This window comes from Coregonus clupeaformis, chromosome 19, assembly GCF_020615455.1.
Source record: "Coregonus clupeaformis isolate EN_2021a chromosome 19, ASM2061545v1, whole genome shotgun sequence".
In the NCBI taxonomy this organism is placed as follows: domain Eukaryota; kingdom Metazoa; phylum Chordata; class Actinopteri; order Salmoniformes; family Salmonidae; genus Coregonus; species Coregonus clupeaformis.
The window spans coordinates 23124443-23146553 of NC_059210.1; the positions used below are offsets into that span (position 1 = coordinate 23124443).

At 44.2% G+C, this 22111-nt stretch overlaps 2 protein-coding genes across 3 annotated transcripts; one reads left to right on the plus strand and one right to left on the minus strand.

Annotated features, from left to right (window-relative positions):
- The first annotated feature begins 5512 nt into the window (after nucleotides 1–5512).
- Nucleotides 5513–15518, plus strand: phaf1 (phagosome assembly factor 1). 2 transcript variants are annotated; one of them, XM_041837370.2, is made up of 16 exons: nucleotides 5513–6544; nucleotides 6704–6786; nucleotides 6904–6987; nucleotides 7080–7123; nucleotides 8549–8628; nucleotides 8731–8825; nucleotides 9352–9449; nucleotides 9752–9864; nucleotides 10521–10654; nucleotides 10769–10852; nucleotides 10982–11064; nucleotides 11275–11318; nucleotides 11440–11489; nucleotides 11635–11693; nucleotides 11811–11883; nucleotides 12007–15518. In XM_041837370.2, exons 1-16 carry the CDS (start codon nucleotides 6481–6483, stop codon nucleotides 12094–12096), a joined length of 1278 nt encoding a protein of 425 aa, XP_041693304.1. In that variant the 5' UTR covers nucleotides 5513–6480; the 3' UTR covers nucleotides 12097–15518. The 2 variants fall into 2 exon arrangements, with proteins under 2 accessions (XP_041693304.1, XP_041693305.1); XM_041837371.2 differs by having other exon boundaries at nucleotides 9385–9449.
- A 3271-nt stretch (nucleotides 15519–18789) lies between these two features.
- Nucleotides 18790–22111, minus strand: LOC121531333 (UDP-GlcNAc:betaGal beta-1,3-N-acetylglucosaminyltransferase 9-like). The gene is made up of 3 exons (XM_041836568.2): nucleotides 21910–22111; nucleotides 20838–21045; nucleotides 18790–20737 (listed from the first exon to the last, which is right to left on the minus strand). Exon 3 carries the CDS (start codon nucleotides 20608–20610, stop codon nucleotides 19249–19251), a length of 1362 nt encoding a protein of 453 aa, XP_041692502.1. The 5' UTR covers nucleotides 20611–20737; nucleotides 20838–21045; nucleotides 21910–22111; the 3' UTR covers nucleotides 18790–19248.

Sequence of the window (22111 nt, forward strand, 5' to 3'; positions counted from 1 at the left end):
GTTACCCTCTTCCTCTGATTGCGACTATGACGGAGTCATTACGCGGAGCGCGGTTCTTCACAAAGTTGGATCTCAGGAGCGCGTACAATCTGGTGCGCATTAGGGAGGGGGATGAATGGAAAACAGCATTTAGCACCACCTCGGGTCATTACGAGTATCTCGTCATGCCATACGGGTTAATGAATGCTCCTTCAGTCTTCCAATCCTTTGTGGACGAGATTTTCCGGGACATGCATGGGCAGGGTGTGGTAGTATACATCGACGACATCCTAGTGTACTCTTCTACACGAGCCGAGCATGTAGCCCTGGTGCGCCGAGTGTTGAGGAGGCTGTTGGAGCATGACTTGTATGTCAAGGCAGAGAAATGCTTGTTTTTCCAGGAGTCCATCTCCTTTTTGGGTTATCGGTTGTCCGCGTCTGGTGTGAAGATAGAGGTTGACCGTGTGTCGGCCGTGCGTAATTGGCAAACTCCAACCACTATAAAAGAGGTGCAGCAGTTTTTGGGTTTTGCTAAATACTACCGGAGGTTTATCCGGGGCTTTGGACAGGTGGCAGCTCCCATTACGTCCCTGCTAAAGGGGGTCCGGTGCGTTTGCAGTGGTCAGCTGAAGCGGACAGGGCATTTGTTAAACTGAAGAACCTGTTCACTTCGGCTCCGGTGCTGGCGCATCCGGACCCCGCTTTACCATTCCAAGTTGAGGTAGACGCGTCCGAGGCCGGTATTGGGGCAGTCCTGTCGCAACGGTCCGGCACGCCACCCAAACTCCGCCCCTGTGCGTTCTATTCTAAGAAGCTCAGCCCGGCGGAGCGTAATTATGACGTAGGGGACAGGGAGCTGTTAGCTGTGGTTCAGGCCCTAAAGGTGTGGAGGCATTGGCTTGAGGGGGCTCAACACCCTTTCCTCATTCTGACTGACCACCGTAACCTGGAGTACATCCGGGCAGCTAGGAGATTGAACCCTCGTCAGGCTAGGTGGAACATGTTCCTGACCCGGTTTGTTTTTAAGATCACATACATCCCAGGGTCCCAGAACGGTAAGGTAGACGCCCTGTCCCGGCGGTATGACACGGAGGAGAGGTCCATTGAGCCTACTCCCATACTGCCGGAGTCTTGTCTGGTGGCTCCGGTGGTGTGGGAGGTCGATGCGGAGATCGAGCGGGCATTGCGTACCGACCCTACTCCCCCAGAGTGTCCTGTGGGGCGGACGTACGTTCCGCTCGAGGTTCGTGATCACCTTATTTATTGGGCTCATACATCACCCTCCTCTGGACATCCCGGTATTGGCCGGACAGTGCACTGCCTTAGCGTGAAATACTGGTGGCCAACGTTAGCTAGGGATGTGAGGGTTTATGTCTCCTCCTGCTCGGTGTGCGCCCAGTGTAAGGCACCTAGACACCTGCCCAGGGGAAAGTTACATCCCCTGCCCGTTCCACAACGACCATGGTCCCACCTTTCGGTGGATTTTGTGACCGACCTTCCCCCCTCCCAGGGGAATACCACCATTTTGGTCGTTGTGGATCGGTTTTCCAAGGCCTGTCGTCTCCTCCCAATGCCGGGTCTCCCTACTGCCCTACAGACCGCTGAGGCCCTATTTACCCACGTTTTCCGGCACTATGGGGTTCCCGAGGATATAGTGTCTGACCGAGGTCCCCAGTTCACCTCCAGAGTCTGGGGGCGTTCATGGAACGCTTGGGGGTCTTGGTGAGCCTTACCTCGGGTTACCACCCAGAGAGCAATGGGCAGGTAGAACGAGTCAACCAGGATGTGGGTAGGTTTCTGAGGTCCTATTGCCAGGGCCGGCCGGAGGAGTGGTCAAGGTATATCCCCTGGGCAGAGATGGCACAGAACTCTCTCCGCCACTCCTCCACCAATCTAACCCCTTTCCAGTGTGTGTTAGGGTATCAGCCGGTTCTGGCACCATGGCACGAGAGCCAGATCGAGGCTCCTGCGGTGGGACGAGTGGATTCGGCGCTCGGAGGAGACGTGGAACGCTGCTCATGTCCATCTGCAGCGGGCCATCCGTCGACAGAAGGCGAGCGCCGATTGCCACCGCAGTGAGGGTCCGGTGTACGCACCGGGAGATCGAGTCTGGCTCTCGACTCGAAACCTGCCCCTCCGCCTGCCCTGCCGGAAGCTGGGTCGGCGGTTTGTGGGGCCTTTTAAAGTCCTGAGGAGATTGAACGAGGTGTGTTACAGGTTACAACTGCCTATTGATTATAAGAATATTAACCCCTCGTTCCATGTGTCTCTTCTCAGGCCGGCGGTAGCTGGTCCACTCCAAGAAGGTGAGATAGGAGAGACCCCTCCGCCCCCACTGGACATCGAGGGAGCTCCAGCGTACACGGTCAGGACCATCTTGGACTCGAGACGTCGGATGGGGGGTCTCCAGTATCTCGTGGAGTGGGAGGGGTACGGTCCGGAGGAACGGTGCTGGGTGCCTAGGAGGGATATCCTAGATCCATCTCTCCTGACTGAGTTCCACTGTGGTCATCCCACGCTCCCGGCTCCGCGTCCTCCTGGTCGTCCCCGAGGCCGGGGTCGGCGCACGGCTGGAGCCGCGCGTCAAGGGGGGGGTACTGTCACGGATTCTGCCAAGGCTGCTCCTCCTCCTTGCTCGGGCAGGCTTCAGCGTTCGCCGTCCCCGGAGTACTAGCTACCACCGTTAGATGTTTCGATGTTAGATTGGTTTTGTCTGTCTATTGCACCTGTGTCCGTTTGTGTCTGATTATGTGTCCTATAAGTTGCCTGCTTTGTGTTGGTTAGTTTGTGTGTTATTGTTTCGCCTGTCCGTTAGTGCTGCGTGTTTCTCTATGTTTGTTGTTTTCGTTGTTTACGCACAGTTTGCGTAAGCGCTCGCCTCAGTTTTGTGTTGAGGCCGTTATTGTATTTTGCCTAGTGTTTCACTAGTAAAGTCTGTTGGACTAAGCTTCGGTGTCCTGCGCCTGACTCCCACACCACATTACATCAGCCCATGACACCCATACAATAAGGGGATCTGCTGTACCTATGTTATGTCGGAAAAAGTCAGTTATAAATTATTCTGTCCTAGTTAAAAACAAGTTATCATCCAAAAGGCTTTTATTACATTTCCAATATCCTTTCCCACGTGGAAATTCTGTAAGAGTGATGTATATGCCAATTATTTGATGGTCCTATGAATAGTTACTGTGCTCAACAAGTTGCTAGTCTCAGGTCTAGCCAGTTATATGTGTGCTCAGAACAAGTCTTGCATCATTCAGTCACAAGACTCTGAAGTGTGTAAACACATGAGATGGTAAACAGAACTGGAGATTACCTTTTGTGTCCCTTTGATATTTTAAGTAGAAATTGTGCACCAATATTGCATTTTAAAAGCCTATTATATTAAATGAATTGCCCTTTAATATAGACCACATGGAAAATGCAATAAATCAGATGTTTTATTTTAATAAAGAAGACTTACTAAAGTGCCAAAATTCACCATTTTGACATGTCCCTCTGTGCACCCTCTGTGACTTCTAGGAATATTTTAACCCACTTAACCCCAAGTTTATATCAACATTTTAAAGCCCTAGTTATTTTGTTGCTTTGATAAAGTGATTTATGAAGATGTATTATTATTTATTATTTATTTCATTTGATCTACTAGTCACATCATAGTGTAAAAGCAGGTGAGCTGGTTCTACTGTTTTTGGTAATTTTCTGGTGTTTTGTGGTGGGAAACTTAGTGGGGTCGAGCATAACATGTCAACCCTGTTACCCATAGATGGACAGGCTAGAAATGTTTTAACAATTGCATTTTTTTGTGAAGCTTGCAATTATTTGATTTTTTTACCAAGTTGCACTACCCAAAAGGTACTCAAACAGGTACTCATAACAGTCAACCTACTGTGGGACAGGTAGACACTCCTTTGTAGGCTATTACAACCATGAACTACCAGTAAAGCCCGTTACCAGTGCACTAGGTCTAGTCTACACCTGTATGCTCATTGAGGTAAATATAGAACATGAGTGAAAATAATAAGCATGAATTTAAGTCAAAATATTTTTGTTTAATACTGTATCTGAATATTAATGAGCAATTAAATATTATATAGCCTAGCCACAGAAAAGTTTTGATATACAGTTTGATTATAAAATATTTGTGTTAATTGCACTAATTATAGAAATGTGCAAACATAGACATTTCCACATAGATGTTGTAGCCTATAAATTAAAAATGAAAGATTAAATGAAAATGAAGAAACATATATACACTATATATACAAAAGTATTTGGACACCCCTCAGCTTCTTCAGCCACACCTGTTGCTGACAGGTGTAGAACATCGAGCACACAACTATGTAATCTCTATATACAAACATTGGCAGTAGAATGGCCTTACTGAAGAGCTCAGTGACTTTCAATGTGGCGCCATCATAGGATGCCACCTTTCCAGCAAGTCAGTTCGTCAAATTTCTGTCCTGCTAGAGCTGCCCCGGTCAACTGTAAGTACTGTTATTGTGAAGTGGAGCAATAACGGCTCAGCCGCGAAGTGGTAGGCCACACAAGCTCACAGAACGGGACCGCCGAGTGCTGAAGCGCGTAGGGCATAAAAATTGTCTGTCCTCGGTTGCAATACTCACTACCGAGTTCCAAACTGCCTCTGGAAGCAACTTCAGCACAAGAACTGTTCTTCTGGAGCTTCATGAAATGGGTTTCCATGGCCGAGCAGCCGCACACAAGCCTAAGATCACCATACGCAATGCCAAGCATCGGCTGGAGTGTTGTAAAGCTCGCCGCCATTGGACTCTGAAGCAGTGGAAACGCCTTCTCTGTGAATCACGCTTCACCATGTGGCAGGCCGACTGACAAATCTGGGTTTGGTGGATGCCAGGAGAATGCTACTTGCCCGAATGCATTGTGCCAACTGTAAAGTTTGGTGGAGGAATAATGGTCTGGGGCAGTTTTTCATGGTTCGGGCTAGGCCCCTTAGTTCCAGTGAAGGGAAATCTTAATGCTACAGCATACAATGACATTCTAGACGATTCTGTGCAGCCAACTTTGTGGCAACGGCTTAGGGAAGCCCCCCTGCAAGTCAATGCCCTCGTGTACAAAGTGAGGTCCATACAGAAATGGTTTGTTGAGATCGGTGAGGAAGAACTTGACTGGCCTGCACAGGGCCCTGATCTCAGCCACATCGAAAACCTTTGGGATGAATTAGAACGCCAACTGCGAGCCAGGCCTAATCACCCAACATCAGTGCCCGACCTCACTAATGCTCTTGTGGCTGAATGGAAGCAAGTCCCTGCAGCAATGTTCCAACATCTAGTGGAAAGCCTTCCCATAAGAGTGGAGGCTGTTATATCAGCAAAGGGGGGACCAACTCCATATTAATGCCCATGATTTTGGAATGAGATGTTCGACGAGCAGGTGTCCACATACTTTTGGTCATGTAGTGTATGTTGAAGAAAATTCTGCAGAACGTCCCAGTTGGTCAGCTGACCAGGAAGTGGATGTTTCTTCACGACGCACAGGAAGTTGAATAATCAGCTGATACTGGATGTGTTTTGATGGAAGTTGCTGTTGTTTGTGGAGAGTTTTTATTCCATCTCTTCAATTCACTATAAAGACACATCAAACGATAAAAGGAGTTCGTGGACTTTGAACTAATAGTGAGGTTTTTAAAATTAGCTAAGTGACACCGTTGTAATTTCAATTCATAGCTGGATTGCTATTGAATCCTCGATAAAAAAAAAAAAGAAAATAGCAACGTAGCTAATGTCAGTCAACGATTTGAGACGTTCTTTGTTTATGTTGTGCCAGACAGAACTGCAGTATTTGGTTTCCTCTTTTTGAAGATCGTTTTATATTTATTTATAATTGTGCGTGAATATCGATTACAATAACGTTACAGGGGAGCTAACTAATGTTAACGATAGCTAGCTAGCATAACTACAAGTCACGGACAATTGTTGTCAACCTGCTGAGTTGTCCTCTAGAGTCTGATCGATAAGCGAGACAGCTGAGCTTTTTAGATAGTGACGAGTGTGGAAAGATTTCAGTCTAGTTGTTGTGTGATCGTCATTTGCGCATCACTCAGTCAGTCAGCTCATCTGCGACCTGTTGGTAGAGCTAGCTACATGTCAGCCACCAACCTATGTCTCAGTTGGCTTTGTGTGTAACTTAGCAAGTTGGTTGCGCAATTCCTGTATGCTAGCAACTTGTCAGTAAGGATCACTTCAAAGTATGCTAACAGTAATCGGTCGTCGCTAAATTTTTAGTGTCTTGGTCTCTGAGAAGGTACCATTTGTCTCATTGTCAATATATTTCAGGGTGTTTTATGTAAAGCCGTATTATTTATGTTTATGAATTAAGTATTTATTGTGGTATTAACTTCATGTTGTATAGAAACAATAGGAGTGTTTAAGAAGAGAAGGATTAGGCAGTCTAGTATTAAAGAAAGGTCCAGTTCTGGCACAGGCAGAGAACCTTGTTGAAAATCCTTCTCCCTACTTGCCAATGCTGGATCTGGAAGTTGTTCCGGAAAGATCTTTAGGAAATGAACAATGGGAATTCGCATTAGGTAAGTGACTCCTGAAGAAACTATTGGGTATTTCTTCAACCTACCACACACCTCAACTAATATGCATGTTTTCCCTGTCAGTCATTTTTCATGTTTGTTTGTCATTTGTAAATGAGAACTAAAGCAATCTCTAATATCTTGTCCATGTTCTTGTCACAGGGATGCCATTGGCCCAGGCCATTTCCATTTTACAGAAACACTGCCGCATCATCAAGAATGTCCAGGTTCTTTACAGTGAACAAGTAAGAGATGAGATAACTGCTCTTGTGTGTGATGTAGGGTGTGGGCTGGCAGATTCATGTGACAGTTTTTTGATTGACTGTCCATTGAAATTATATGTTATGTTTCTGTGCTTCTAGATGCCACTCAGTCATGACCTCATACTCAACTTGACTCAGGATGGAATTAAACTGCTGTTTGACGCCTGTAACCAGAGACTGAAGGTGAGGGAGACATGCTCTGGTTGATCATGGCGCTACGTACAATAATGCTGTCTATGTTGACTTATCAAGTCTCTCATTACTCTCATGTTTAGGTGATTGAAGTATACGACTTGAGCAAAGTTAAATTGAAATACTGGTGAGTGATCTCTAGTTCCTTGTGCTAATACCAGTGTGACTGGAGATGTGTCATAGCAAATGTATACACTATATATACAAAACTATGTGGACACCCCTTCAAATTAGTGGATTCGGCTATTTCAGCCACACTCGTTGCTGACAGATGTATACAATCGAGCACACAGTCATGCAATCTCCATAGACAAACATCGGCAGTAAAATGGCCTTACTGAAAAGCTCAGTGACTTTCAACGTGGCACCGTCATAGGATGCCACCTTTCCAACAAGTCATTTCTGCCCTGCTAGAGCTGCCCAGGTCAACTGTAAGTGCTGTTATTGTGAAGTGGAAACATCTAGGAGCAACAACGGCTCAGCCGCAAAGTGGTAGGCCACACAAGCTCACAGAACGGGACCGGCGAGTGCTGAAGCACGTAGTGTGTAAAAAACATCTCTCCTCGGTTGCAACACTCACTACCGAGTTCCAAACTGCCTCTGGAAGCAACGTCAGCACAATAACTGTTAGTCGGGAGCTTCATGAAATGGGTTTCCATGGCCGAGCAGCCACACACAAGCCTAAGATCACCATGCGCAATGCCAAGTGTCGGCTGGAGTGGTGTAAAGCTCGCCGCCATTGGACTCTGGAGCAGTGGAAACGCCTTCTCTGGAGTGATGAATCACGCTTCACCATGTGGCAGTCCGACTGACAAATCTGGGTTTGGCGGATGCCAGGAGAACGCTACCTGCCCGAATGCATAGTGCCAACTGTAAAGTTTGGTGGAGGAGGAATAATGGTCTGGGGCTGTTTTTCATGGTTCGGGCTAGGCCCCTTAGTTCCAGTGAAGGGAAATCTTAACGCTAAAGCATACAATGACATTCTAGACGATTCTGTGCTTCCAACTATGTGACAACAGTTTGGGGAAGGCCCTTTTCTGTTTCAGCATGACAATGCCCCCATGCACAAAGCGAGGTCCATACAGAAATGGTTTGTCGAGATCGGTGTAGAAGAACTTGACTGGCATGCACAGAGCCCTGACCTCAACGACATCGTTCACCTTTGGGATGAGTTGGAACGCCGACTGCGAGCCAGGCCTAATCGCCCGACCTCTCTAATGCTCTTGTAGCTGAATGGAAGCAAGTCCCCGCAGCAATGTTCCAACATCTAGTGGAAAGCCTTCCCAGAAGAGTGGAGGCTGTTATAGAAGAAAGGGGGGGGACCAACTCCATATTAATGCCCATGATTTTGGAATGAGATGTTCGACAAGCAGGTGTCCACAAACTTTTGGTCATGTAGTGTATCTGACCGTTTGTCTGACTGGAATAGTTTGTTGTAGTCCATTAGAATAACCTGTTTTGCAAATTGTTCAGTTTATGTTGGATGTGGGTTTTTGTGCTACTACATATACTGTAATAGCATCTAGGCCTAAATGGTGTCATTGTCTTGCAGTGGAGTACATTTCAACACTCAGGCTATAGCACCCACCATAGAGCAGATTGACCAGTCCTTTGGCGCCACACACCCTGGAGGTAAGGGAAAGACAATCAGCAGATACAACTTTTTGTCTTATCGATAGTACTGTCGAATGCTGCAAGGTTTTTGTGTTTGACCATGTTTTCCTCACTCCCCAGTATACAATGCTGCAGAGCAACTGTTCCACCTGAACTTTCGAGGACTCTCCTTCTCCTTCCAGCTTGACTCATGGAATGAAGCTCCCAAGTATGAGGTGAGACTATTACCTGTCCCTGCTATATTTATCCCTAGTGTGCTGTTTTTATCTGACTGGCTTTATGGTAAACCCTGTTTGACATAGCTGCTACACAGAAAATGTCTTCCATAACTTGCTCTTCTTGTTCAAACCTTACTGGTTTCCCTCACCTATTTTCTATGCTTTACTTTACCTGGCTGACAACCCCTAATCGACCTTGTTTACCAGATAAAGAACTAGTATTTTTGTCTTAGAATATTATTTATGTTAGCGATAATGAGAACCCCTGTGCCTCTTTTCGACCCCTTGGCAATTAACAAATGAATGTACATATGCTTCATTACCAATACAGCATGAGTATTTGGTTTTGAAGCATTTGGTAATGCTGGAATACAAACCAAATTGGCCCAGGAAATTGCTCAGTATGTATTTATTATGAAAATACATTGTTCTAAAGCTGTTGATGTGAGTACTTGTGTCTGTGTTGAATGTGAGCTTTTGAAATGCACACGCCAATCTACTCCCAGTTGTTTTGCTTTGACAGCCTAATTTTGCCCATGGCTTGGCCTCCCTGCAGATTCCGCACGGGGCCACAGTGAAACGGATGTACATCTACACTGGGAACAACCTACAGGACACCAAGTAAGAACACAATGTATTCACGAGCAGGCCTGGAATTATGGTTGAGCATGGCAAGTTTATGGAGAGATGGAGGAAGCAGGTGGAGGATAGGGTGAAGGGGAAGATACTGTGTGTTTGGTGAGCTTGTTTACTTCAATTCTTCAACTAACACCACCTTCTCCTTTGACTATGGTTAGGTTTAAATCTGATGCATTTGAGATATTATCTAAATACTTATTATTAAGTATTGAGAGATGTGTGATCATGGATTGCAGAAAAACATTTGTAATGACCTGACAATGACTCACTCTGTAATTCCTTAGGGCCCCAGTGATGCCCCTTGCCTGTTTCCTTGGCAATGTTTATGCAGAGTGTGTGGATGTGCTGAGGGATGGGGTGGGGCCACTTGGTCTGAGACTTCGCCTCCTCACTGCAGGTACTTAGCAAGGGGACATTTGAACCCACTCATGTCCCATGAGGACAACACCATCAGAACTGTGGAATCCAAGCTAAATCTGTTCAGGTTGGTATTCCTTTTGAGGCTTCCTGAGCACATGCCACTGAAGGGACTGGAGGATGTAGGTATTTTCCTCCTGCAGCGCAATCAGTCCTCAATTCTAATTGGATAAGGCTACTCTTCTCTTCCTCCCTTTAATTAATGTATTCCTCCAGTACTGTTGTAATGGCTGTTATAGAGCCTCATGGTCTGGAGCTACAATATAATGCTTTCCTGCCAGTCCCTCAGGTCTATCACGTTCCATGCTATCTTCAGTCCACACGTTAGCCCCTGTTAATCTCATCACCATATATCACCTCTGACATGCCCCTCCCATGGGGAGGCTGAGCTAAACAAATAACCTACTACACCCTTTAGTAGATGGGGAGGAGGTCTATCAAAATATGCCCTCATCAATCCCTCATCCAGTGTTTAGACATGTCTCCTTAGACCAGCTGTTTTGTTTGTCTCTGTGGTTTGGTGTATTATATACAGTTCTAATGAAACATCTGAGAGGAAGATGTGCTCCAACAGTTTTGCAACACCAGGCCATATTAAGCTTGTATAATGAGTGGTCTTGTTCCTATCCTCCTCAGGATGTGGGCCCGGGGTGATGGCTGATGCCAAGGTGCGTGCCGTGGAGAGGAACATTTACTTTGGAGACTCCTGTCAGGATGTGCTGAGCGCTCTGGGCTCGCCACACAAAGTATTCTACAAGTCCGAAGACAAGGTTTGGCCCTCTACTTCCTGTCTCTTCCTTTCCCTTGACCTGCTCCTTTCAGTTGATATGGTCCCCTCTATGTTGATAAACAAGCTCTCTTCATGTTTGGGTTTCCTGTTTCAGATGAAGATCCACTCTCCGTCGCCTCACAAGCAGGTCCCGTCCAAATGCAATGACTACTTCTTCAACTACTTCACTCTGGGGGTGGTGGGTATTCATGTTACATAGGGGGTGGTTAGAGAGGGCTTGCCTTTCTTATGTTGACATTCAAATTCAATGTAGGATGATGCTTCTTTCTTACCACAGTTTGATTGGTTCCTTTTTGTTTCTTTCCAGGACTTACTCTTTGATTCTAGCACACACCTGGTGAAGAAGTTTGTCCTTCATACTAACTTCCCCGGCCATTACAATTTCAACATGTAAGCCTCTATCTGCTTCAGTTAAGACAGCTGGCACCTCATTGGTCCTTGGCTCAAGTATACAATTTTCAGACATATGATCCATTTGAAAAAATTATTTCCAGTAGAGCCAAAAGAGGCTATTAAACTCCTTAGTGGTGAAGTAATTTAGTCGCAGGAGTGCTGTTCACTACACTCAGTAACATGTAACTGTCTCACTCAACACTGTAGATATCATCGATGCGATTTCAAGATTCCACTTGTCATCAAGAAAGGTGAGTTTTCTAATCAGCATTTTATTGTATTTCCTGAGGTATTTGGTGCTCCGTGTGAACTCTGCCTGTCTCCTCGCTGACCTCTGTGAAGTCTCCTCACGTATCCCTGTCTGTCTTTCAGAAGGTGCTGACGTTCATGGGGAGGACTGCACCCTCACTACCTACAGCAAGGTCAGACATGCCTACACTGCTCAGTCTTTGCCTTGCTCACTCAAGAGTAGTGAAAAACACCCCAAGAGTAACTATGGGTGAACGTTATAGCTACTTCAGAGGAGGTTTGTGTTCTCCTGACTGACTATGATTGTTTCTCCCGTAGTGGGATCAGATTCAGGAGCTGCTTGGACACCCCATGGAGAAGCCTGTCGTGCTCCATAGGTAAGAGATGCCTGGATTAGAATTTACATCACTTCTGTCAGTTTAAACATTTTCACTGGACAACTGACTGCTGGCCCTGCAGTTAACAAAAAGGTGTAAAAAATATCTGTTTCACAGGTCATCCTCGGCAAATAACACCAATCCCTTTGGCTCTACATTCTGTTTTGGACTACAGCGAATGATCTTTGAGGTAAGAACACTTGGTGTGTGTGTGACATGAGTGATGATGGTATTAGATTGAGAAGTACTAAGGCCTGTATGTATGTAAACTATATAAGGTATGTATCTGAACTGTTCTAACTTGTCGTCCCAGGTGATGCAGAACAACCACATAGCTTCAGTGACCCTGTACGGCGCCCCCAGACCCAGCAGCCGGGCCAGAGCCGAGGCCAGCGGCCACTGAACAGCAACCCAACCCAGGCCCCAACCCATACCCGGCCTGAGGGCTGTCTCCCCTCCTCTCCAGTCCGCTCCACGGCAGCCCTGGGCTGATCAGCAGTGTACTCTCTGTCTCAGCCACTGCCATCTTCACACCAGAGAGGCCTGCTAGGAGCTCCTCTGGACCCATCTTTCCCTGCGTGACGGGCGCCTCATGCAGGGCCCTGCTAGGAGCCTTACGGCAGCCATCATCCCTCCCCCTCTGACTCACCCTGTCCCAATGGTCTTCATCATCAGAACACTCGTTAGATGTGTTGACAGTGTTTCATCAATGCACATTTGGATGCCTGCGAGCACAAACAAATGCTCACCTGCGTGCATGCTGTAGTTTTTTTAAATTTACATTTTAATACATGCTTAACATACATCAGAAACCGATACCAAAAGCCTGTACAGACACCAAAACCATTTCAATCCTTTCTCCACTATATGTTCATGTTGCCGATTTAAAACACATGCATATGGATACAGGCTCATCTGCAGCACTAACACTTGCATATCAAGTACATCATTTCATACACAGACATATACACATACAGAAACAAACATGCATGCACATTGACATAAACCAATGCATGCACACAGAAACAAACAATTGCATGAACATAGAGGTTGTTGTTTTTAAGAGGAGAGTGGTAAAAGATTGCAAGCACAAACTGGCCACACCATGGAGTGTCCTAGTGCTTTGCATGCTGTGAGGGATACTGTCTTGGCACATGAACAAACACACATACTGGCACACACACACATTCATACACTCATGCCATGACCAAGTCCACAGCATAAGCCACCTCCTATTGCAAGGCGGTGAAGCACTAAATGCATTTGTAGTTTTTGTGTTTTTGCGTGGAACGATAAAAACGTCGGTTTTAACATTTGCACTAAGATGCACCATATTTACTTGATTATTGTCTCCTATCCACTGAGGATTGTGTATTTTGTTTCCATTAGTGATGACTGAGGAAAGGCTCCCGCTCCTCTTATCACCTGAATTGACTTTGGAGAGAAAAGCCATGATTCTTTCCTTCCAGATGTACACCATCCCCTCCAATGTCCACTGCTACCACTGTCCTTTACAACCTTCCTCCCCATGCACTCTCATGATTGCTCCCTTTCTCCATCCATTTCCCCATCCTCATCTCTTTTTCTATTCACAAGAAATATCTCAATTAATCCAGCTTAGATGTACTTCATCATTGCTGTCATTCTTTATAACAAATGTTTTGTTAAATTGCCAACATTTTAGCCAAAGATGTTTTAGCATGTTTTAAGTTATCCAGACATTTTAGTTTGTCAACTTCACTTCTTGCCCAGAAGAGCAGACATTCCCTCCTAAAACAATCTTTTTTTTAAATGCAGGCCCCTGAACCATAATCTTAATCTCATCTAAGTACTTCTTGAATATATAATCTTCTTTATAATTGCTTTGTGCTTTTTAATGCAGATATTTTATCATTCAGTTTTTACTCTACCAAGATGTCTCCTGTATCTGTAGCAGGTAGATTTGGGACTATGTGCAGCAGCAGTCTCTTTGGTGTTTGTACAGATTTGTAAATAGTGTGCTCTTTTGTCTTGTCATTTTCAGATAATGGTACAATGTGGGCCTGAATTGTTTTAAGGTCAGAGCACACACCAGACAAAACACTTGTATTAAATAGGAATTCTGTTTGATGTCTATCTCCCCCTAGTGGAGAGAACACTGGCTGGCGCTCCTAAACCCTGGTCCTGAATGGTTCATTCATCTCTCTAGCTCAGCTTTAACCACTATTTGTACTAGAGACAGATGCTGAAGATAGGATAAATCAGAGAGAAAGATGGGTTACTGTTGGATAGGGAAGGGAGCCCTGTACACTCTGTTTAGGACCCCCGGATGTGTGTGTGGTCAGTCGCCCTGTTATAGTGGGTTGATCATGTACTGGTGCTAGATCAGAGGTATGTCATGTTGGGATTCTGTCACAGGTGGCTGGTCTGCCAGTCAGACCAGCCCTCCAGGCCTCAGCTTTGCAGCGTGTGATGCAGGCTTATTACATAGACTTGTTTCATGAGTTGCGATGACAAAAGCCTGTTCTGCTGTTGATGTTGTTAACATTGTATCCATTGCTTTGTTCAAGTAGTATACAAAAAAAGAAAAGGAGAAGCAAAAATGCTTTGTTAACATTGTGCCTCATTTCCCACCAAGCCTGTCTTGACTTCTCTCTGTAAATGAAACTATTGAACAGCATTGAGTAAGACTGAGCATGACAAGCTAACATGATCGACTGACTGTCACCCATAGGCCATCATTTTCCTCTTGCTCCAAAAAACATGACAAGTTGTAGAGTAAAGACTTGATGTACAGTACAGGTCCTGAGCTCAGTCATGAAGGGCTAATCCTCATCTCTCAACAACCCCTGGCGTTCTGATTGGAAGATTTGCACAATACATTGTTTTGGTTTGTTCTAGTTGATGAACACAGAAACATATATATCACTGAACATCTCACAACAGGACTTTGGTTTTAACATCAGTCTGACCACCACCATCGGCCAGCCCTTCATGACCTGAGCTACACACACTGGTTGTTTGAGTTCAAATACAATGCAATGCACTTCCGGCCTGGTAGATTTGTTGCATCTGATTTAACTCCCTGTAGATGAGTTTGCATTTATATTAGCGAGCAAACAAATGCAACACAACCAATGTTGTGGTAACGTTTCTGGAATTTTACTGCTGAGAATGAGCTGGGACGTGCTTGCCCAATCTCAGGTGGACATAGATATTTTTTAAACGCTAGGAGCAAGTGAATGCTTAATTTTCATCAGTTGGTTTTGGCTGTTTTATTTCCTTCTCTGAATTGATCCTATTTTTGCATTGGAATGAATTAATGACTAATTAAGACTGTAATTATAAATGGACAACTTCAGTTGAGTGTAATACTCATATTAGTGCTATGTATTGTCTCCCTTTATATTGTATGTTTTATCCCCATTCCCCAAAGTAGTTATTTTGGTGGATTCAGTCAATTTAACCCAGTTCTGGAAATGGGAGTTATCCTTAATTCAACTTGTAAATCAAATTAATTGGAATGTGGTGTCTTATATTTTGGATAGCTTTACTTCTGTACAATAAAGAACATGTAGATCAACATTATCAAGCATGTCATAAAAAGCAATAACCATAGCTATGGTGAATCAGAACGGTCTGCTTAAAGCTTGCACAATGCTCCTGAATGAAACGATGCAAGAATGCTGTGATTGAGATGAGCTCCTCATAAAATCTACTGTCTGAAACTCAACATTTAGAATTTGATAAAACTGCTCATTCTGAATTTTGTTCATTTAAAAAAACCTGTTACTGTGTGTACAAAAAGGATATGAAAAAATTGATGTAATAAATATGACAAGAAAAGTCTTGAGCTGTATTTCTTTATTTTTAAAGAACAAAAAAAACAATACATGCACATGTTTTCTACCAGGGACAATTTCAGTGTTTAACTGATTGCTTTACATTTTTATATCAACAGCATGTAGTCTACTTACAGCATTTGGACTACAGTTGGAGGTATAACTGAACATACAAGTTTAAAAAGAAACAGCATGTATGGATTCTGATTATCAGAAGTATTGTAAATGAAAGCACACACCCCACCCTTCTTAACTGTTCAGGGTTTACTCTGGGCTTTGGTTTGTTGCTTGGTGATTGTCATCTTCAGTGTAGCTAATTGTGAACTAAAAAAGTAGGTGCTGTGCACATAACATTCACGAATATGTAAACTGTTTCTTTGTACAACTGTTTGTACCTCTGCTGGAACGTTTCTAAGAAAGGTTTCTGGAACTACACTGGACAAAAATATAAACGCAACATGTAAAGTGTTGGTCCCATGTTTCATGAGCTGAAATATAAGAACCCAGAAATGTTCCATACATACAAAAAGCTTATTTCTCTAAAATGTTGTGCACAAATTTGTTTATATCCCTGTTAGTGAGCATTTCTCATTTGCCAAGATAATCCATCCACCAGACAGGTGTGGCACATCAAGAAGCTGATTAAACAGCATGATCATTACACAGGTGCACCTTGTGCTGGGGACATTGGCATGCTGACTGCAGGAATGTCCACCAGAGCTTTTGCCAGATAATTTAATTTTAATTTCTCTACCATAAGCCGCCTCCAACGTTGATTTAGAGAATTTGGCAGTATGTCCAACCGGCCTTACAACCGCAGACCACATGTATGGCGTTGTGTTGGCGAGTGGTTTGCTGATGTCAACATTGTGAACAGAGTGCCCCATGGTGGCGTGGGGTTATGATATGGGCAGGCATAAGCTACAGACAACAAACACAATTGCATTTTATCAATGGCAATTTGAATGCACAGATATACCAGCAACTTCGCACAGCCATTGAAAAGGAGTGGGACAACATTTCACAGGCCACAATCAACAGCCTGATCAACTCTATGCGAAGGAGATGTGTCGCACTGCATGAGGCAAATGGTGGTCACACCAGATACTGACTGGTGTTCTGATCCATGCCCCTACCTTTTTTTTAAGGCATCTGTGAACAACAGATGCATATCTTTATTCCCAGTCATATGAAATCCATAGATTAGAACCTAATGCACTGATTTCAATTGACTGATTTCATTATATGAACTGTAACTCCGAAAAATCTTTGAAATTGTTGTGTTTATATTTTTGTTCAGTATATGCAGTTGAAGTCAGAAGTTTACATACACTTAGGTTGGAGTCATTAAAACTTGTTTTTCAACCACTCCACAAATGTCTTGTTAACAAACTATAGTTTTGGCAAGTCGGTTAGGACATCTACTTTGTGCATGACACAAGTAATTTTTCCAACAATTGTTTACAGACAGATTATTTCACTTATGCCTTTTAACAGCTTGGAAAATTCCAGAAAAGGATGTCATGGCTTTAGAAGCTTCTGATAGGCTAATTGACATCATTTGAGTCAATTGTAAGTCGCTCTGGATAAGAGCGTCTGCTAAATGATGTAAATGTAATTGGAGGTGTACCTGTGGATGTATTTCAAGGCCTACCTTCAAACTCAGTGCCTCTGCTTGACATCATGGGACAATCAAAAGAAATCAGCCAAGACCTCAGAAAAAAAATGGTAGACCTCCACAAGTCTGGTTCATCCTTGGGAGCAATTTCCAAACGCCTGAAGGTACCACGTTCATCTGTAAAAACAATAGTATGCAAGTATAAACACCATGGCACCACGCTGCCGTCATACCGCTCAGGAAGGAGACGTGTTTTGTCTCCTAGAGATGAACGTACTTTGGTGCGAAAAGTGCAAATCAATCCCAGAACAACAGCAAAGGACCTTGTGAAGATGCTGGAAGAAACAGGTACAAAAGTATCTATATCCACAGTAAAACGAGTCCTATATCGACATAACCTGGAAGGCTGCTCAGCAAGGAAGAAGCCACTGCTCCAAAACCGGCATAAAAAAGCCAGACTACGTTTTGCAACTGCACATGGGGACAAGGATCGTACTTTTTGGAGAAATGTCCTCTGGTCTGATGAAACAGAAATAGAACTGTTTGGCCATAATGACCATCGTTATGTTTGGAGGAAAAAGGGGACAGCTTGCAAGCCGAAGAACACCATCCCAACCGTGAAGCACGGGGGTGGCAGCATCATGCTGTGGGGGTGCTTTGCTGCAGGAGGAACTGGTGCACTTCACAAAATAAATGGCATCATGAGAAAGGAAATGTATGTGGATATATTGAAGCAACATCTCAAGACATAAGTCAGGAAGTTAAAGCTTGGTCGCAAATGGGTCTTCCAAATGGACAATGACCCCAAGCATACATCCAAAGTATGACAACAAAGTCAAGGTATTGGAGTGGCCATCACAAAGCTCTGACTTCAATCCTACAGAAAATGTGTGGGCAGAACTGAAAAAGCATGTGCGAGCAAGGAGGCCTACAAACCTGACTCAGTTACACCAGCTCTGTCAGGAGGAATGGGCCAAAATTCACCCAACTTATTGTGGGAAGCTTGTGGACGGCTACCCGAAACATTTGACCCAAGTTAAACAATTTAAAGGCAATGCTGGGAATGTGATGAAAGAAGCTTAAATAAATAATTATCTCTACTATTATTCTGACATTTCACATTCTTAAAATAAAGTGGTGATCCTAACTGACCTAAAACAGGGAATTTTTACTAGGATTAAATGTCAGGAATTGTGAAAAACTGAGTTTAAATGTATTTGGCTAAGGTGTATGTAATCTTCCAACTTCAACTGTATAATAAGGTCCCTTGGGGACTTCCTGCCTCAGCTACAGTTGATGCATTGAGCTTTGTCTCCCCTAATTTCCCTTTCAAGTCTACCAACATGTATCATCTGATGTTTAATCGCACACAAAGGGTGTGTTCGTAAATTCAATCTGGAGTGCCAGAGTGCACTCAGAGTGCGCTCTGGGCGTTCGTAAATTCAGAGCGTTGTCAGATAGTCCGTTCGTAAATTCAGAGCGTTTTGCTCTCTGAGCGTTCAGAGCGCACACTGTACGCTCTGGCCGAGGAGTTGGGTTAATCCGAGCGTTCTGACCTCACAACTGCAATCAAGCACCCAAGCTAAATGGCTAACGTTGGCTAGCTTGCTAGCTACTTCCAGACACAAATGAGTGAACACCTCACTCTGACCATTTTACTCGCCCTAGCAGAGCTGGTTAGGCTGTTTTATTGTTATCCAGAGCATTGGTGACGGTAACTGTGCTGCTGGAAACAATTTTTTATTCTGCGCTGAGACACACTCAGACGAGAGTGCTATGAAATCGGAGTAGATAGCCAGAGTGAATTTACGAACGCACCCAAAGTTTCTTAATTTACAACACTGTACTGTATATTCAACTGCACAAAATCAACCTGGCACGTTTACATTACCACCACAGTAAATTTACCAACTAGTTTTACATCCAGGATGTTTCCAAGAAATATATGAAACAGGATTTTTTCTTAGAAACAAGGTACATTTACCATGGCTGTAAACTGTTAAGCAAAAACCCCTGTATTACCTAAAAATAACTGTACCAAACATTCAATCGCAGTTTCCATATACCAATGGCTCTTTCACAGTGTAGTCCCTCTAATCAACATAACACAAAGCCCTCAATGCTTTACAAACACTTTACCATCATAGTCCTGTTCCACTGTAGTCTCTGAGTCCTTCTGTCCTGTTGTCGCGAGTACCTTGCCCCTCCACTTAAAGGGCCACGGGGTGGGGGCCAGTTTACTGTGACAGCTCAGCTGGGGGTCATGCAGCAGGTTCCACATGAGCCAGATCTGTGGCACTGTCAGACTGTGTACCACCATCAGCTCCCTGTAGAAACAAGGGTCAAACACCTGGAGGTGGGGAGCAGCAGAGGGGCGCACAATACCAAATGTACGGAAACCCTCATGGCGTGACGGTTTCACTCCAATTCTCTGTAAGCACATGCCTAAGAACACATCGTCGATGGGGAATAGTTCTACCTGCTGACACGCTCCACTCAGCCGCCTGGCGGTGTGACCAGACATCACAAAGCCTCCCCCTCCTGCATATGACGGATACATAGTCTGGCCATACACAAACTCTGGCACAAAGTACTTGCTGCTGCGCCGACGGATGGGGCGGGCGTGGTGGATTATGTCACCCACAAAGAGGTCCTTATCAGGCTTCTGACCCTTCAGCATCTGCAAAATGTTGTCTATATTCACATAGACATCAGCATCACCTTTGAAGATGAACTGGACATTGGAGCAGCTGTCATTCACCCACTGGAGGAAGTGGGTCTCTTTAAGTGTCAAATTGAAAAATGTGTCATCAAAGTCCCAGAGGAGAATGTCCCCAAAGGTGTGGCTCTCATAGGCAAGGAGCCGGTCCCATAAAGGCAGGGCTGTCTTGTTCCTGGGTACCCCAAGGAGGAATACAGTCTTCACTGTCTGCAAATTCTGGAGCACACCCTCTCTTCCCCAGGTGTGCCGCACTACCTGCCTTCTTTCAAAGTCTGCTGCTACTGACTTGATAGTAATGAGCATGTAGAGCTCGCCTGAGCATTTTCCTGGCTGGTCTATCAGCAGTTTGAAGTCCCGATTGTCCTTATCTCTTAGGTAGCCCTCAAAGTTAAAAGGTGGTTGTGTGGGTAAAACAGGAGCAGCCTTTGATGGGGCCACATTCTTTGTCCCCTTATCTTTCTTTGACTTGGATTTAGATTTGGTCTTAGGTTTGGATTTAGACTGAAGTTTGGACTTGGGATGTGACTGAGGCTCAGACTGGCACTTTGTCTTATCTGTGGGCGTAGAGGGGACCCGTTTAGTCACGTGGCTCTCTGGTAGAGTCCCTAGAAGAGCACAGGAGCTTGTAGAGCCCTGCTCTAAGTGCCAGGTGTCCCAGGTGGGAGTGAAGCATTGGTGGGCATACAACAGCAGACAGAGTAGCCCCAGCATGAGCAGGGTGCACAGAACATCTCCTTTTATGTGAATTCTCCTCATTGTGTCCCACTGAACCTATTTCCCTCTGAGGTCTACAAAGGCTGATTTCATTTACAACTCTTTTCCCATGAATTTTTATTTTCTTCTTCCTCAGGATCTCTGAGAGCAGAAAGCTCCAAACAGCATCCTGTGAAGAGTTCACAATACTGATCATTACATTTTCATTTACATTTTCGTCATTTAGCAGACACTCTTATCCAGAGCGACTTACAAATTGGTGCATTCACCTTATGATAGCCAGTGGGACAACCACTTTACAATCATCCATGCGGAGCAATTCCTGAGAGGTTTTCTGGGGGACCCTGAGGTCCTGCCGGATAATGCTCCGTAACCCAATACTCTGTGGTCCTTATGTTTCTACTCCAGTATCTCAGAGGGGTTTTTGCTTTAGTCCACAACATTCATTCCACTCCATCTCTTCAGCAGGCTGTACTCCTAGATATGAAAATAAATCACGATAATTACATTGTAAACATGCAAGGAAAGGAACAAAAATATATTTGGCAAACGTTTTTTGTTGTTGTTGTTACTTTTTATATTTATATTTGCAGTTACTTTGTATATTTTGTTTCCTGTTTTTATTTTATTTTATTATTCATAAATTATCTGAGGCTCCATTACAGTGATATCTGCAGTTGTAACCATTCAAACTAATTTCCTCCAATTTCCAGAACTAATGCAAGAATGTTCATAAATTTTCCTATAGCAGACAAAGGAACAGAACAGATAATATCCCAGTAGTCTTCAGAAATTGACCACGGTTTCCAAGTTAGCGTTCAAATGACACCTCAGAAGCAAATGGAAAGCCAGACCAAAATGTTCCAAATGATTTTGAAGAACGACTTCATTGCCACCCTCTCCTATAGGACCTAACCCCAAATCTGGTCAATTCGGCTATAGGAGGGCGTGTCGGATCTTATGTAAGATTTCTAAATAGAAAAGGATGTCTTGTGTGCATTAGAACAGTGTTCCTAACTTAATGTTCCTATCTTAATCTCCTTCACAAATGTAATTATTTATTGGTTCACCGTGCAGTTTATAATGAGCAAAAATGCATCTGAAAATGCATCATTTTTCGTCAGCAAAACGGACATGCATGCGTTTACCCTCGAAGGAAAACGTTTGTCGCATGTAAAAAATGAAAAAGCCTACCATGACGCATGGCATTTACATATAATTGGCAGACTGTTGCATGTTTACATAATACAGGGAGCCCTATATTGAATGACAGCGTTTGTATTGTATCAGTGTATATATGTGTACAAAGTATTACATCTACGCATCAGTCATCATACTTACCACGACAGATGAAAGTCACCAAAACAATTTATAGCGCCACTGCCAAACCCGGGAACATCTGGTTTCTGTATGAAATCTGCAGTCTGACAGTGCTGGGGTCCAACAAAAACGAAGTTTAAAATGGAGAGAAAAAAACATGAAATGAATACAGACCTACATGGTGTATATGGAGGGAGCCTCAGTAGGGTAGAGTTAACTTTTG

Coding starts and splice junctions, on each gene's coding strand:
- phaf1 (XM_041837370.2), top strand. CDS start 6,481: ATGCTGGATCTGGAAGTTGTTCCGGAAAGATCTTTAGGAAATGAACAA. Junction 6,988..7,079: donor CCTGTAACCAGAGACTGAAG/GTGAGGGAGACA, acceptor TCTCATGTTTAG/GTGATTGAAGTATACGACTT. Junction 11,490..11,634: donor CCCTCACTACCTACAGCAAG/GTCAGACATGCC, acceptor TTTCTCCCGTAG/TGGGATCAGATTCAGGAGCT.
- LOC121531333 (XM_041836568.2), bottom strand. CDS start 20,610: ATGAGGAGAATTCACATAAAAGGAGATGTTCTGTGCACCCTGCTCATG.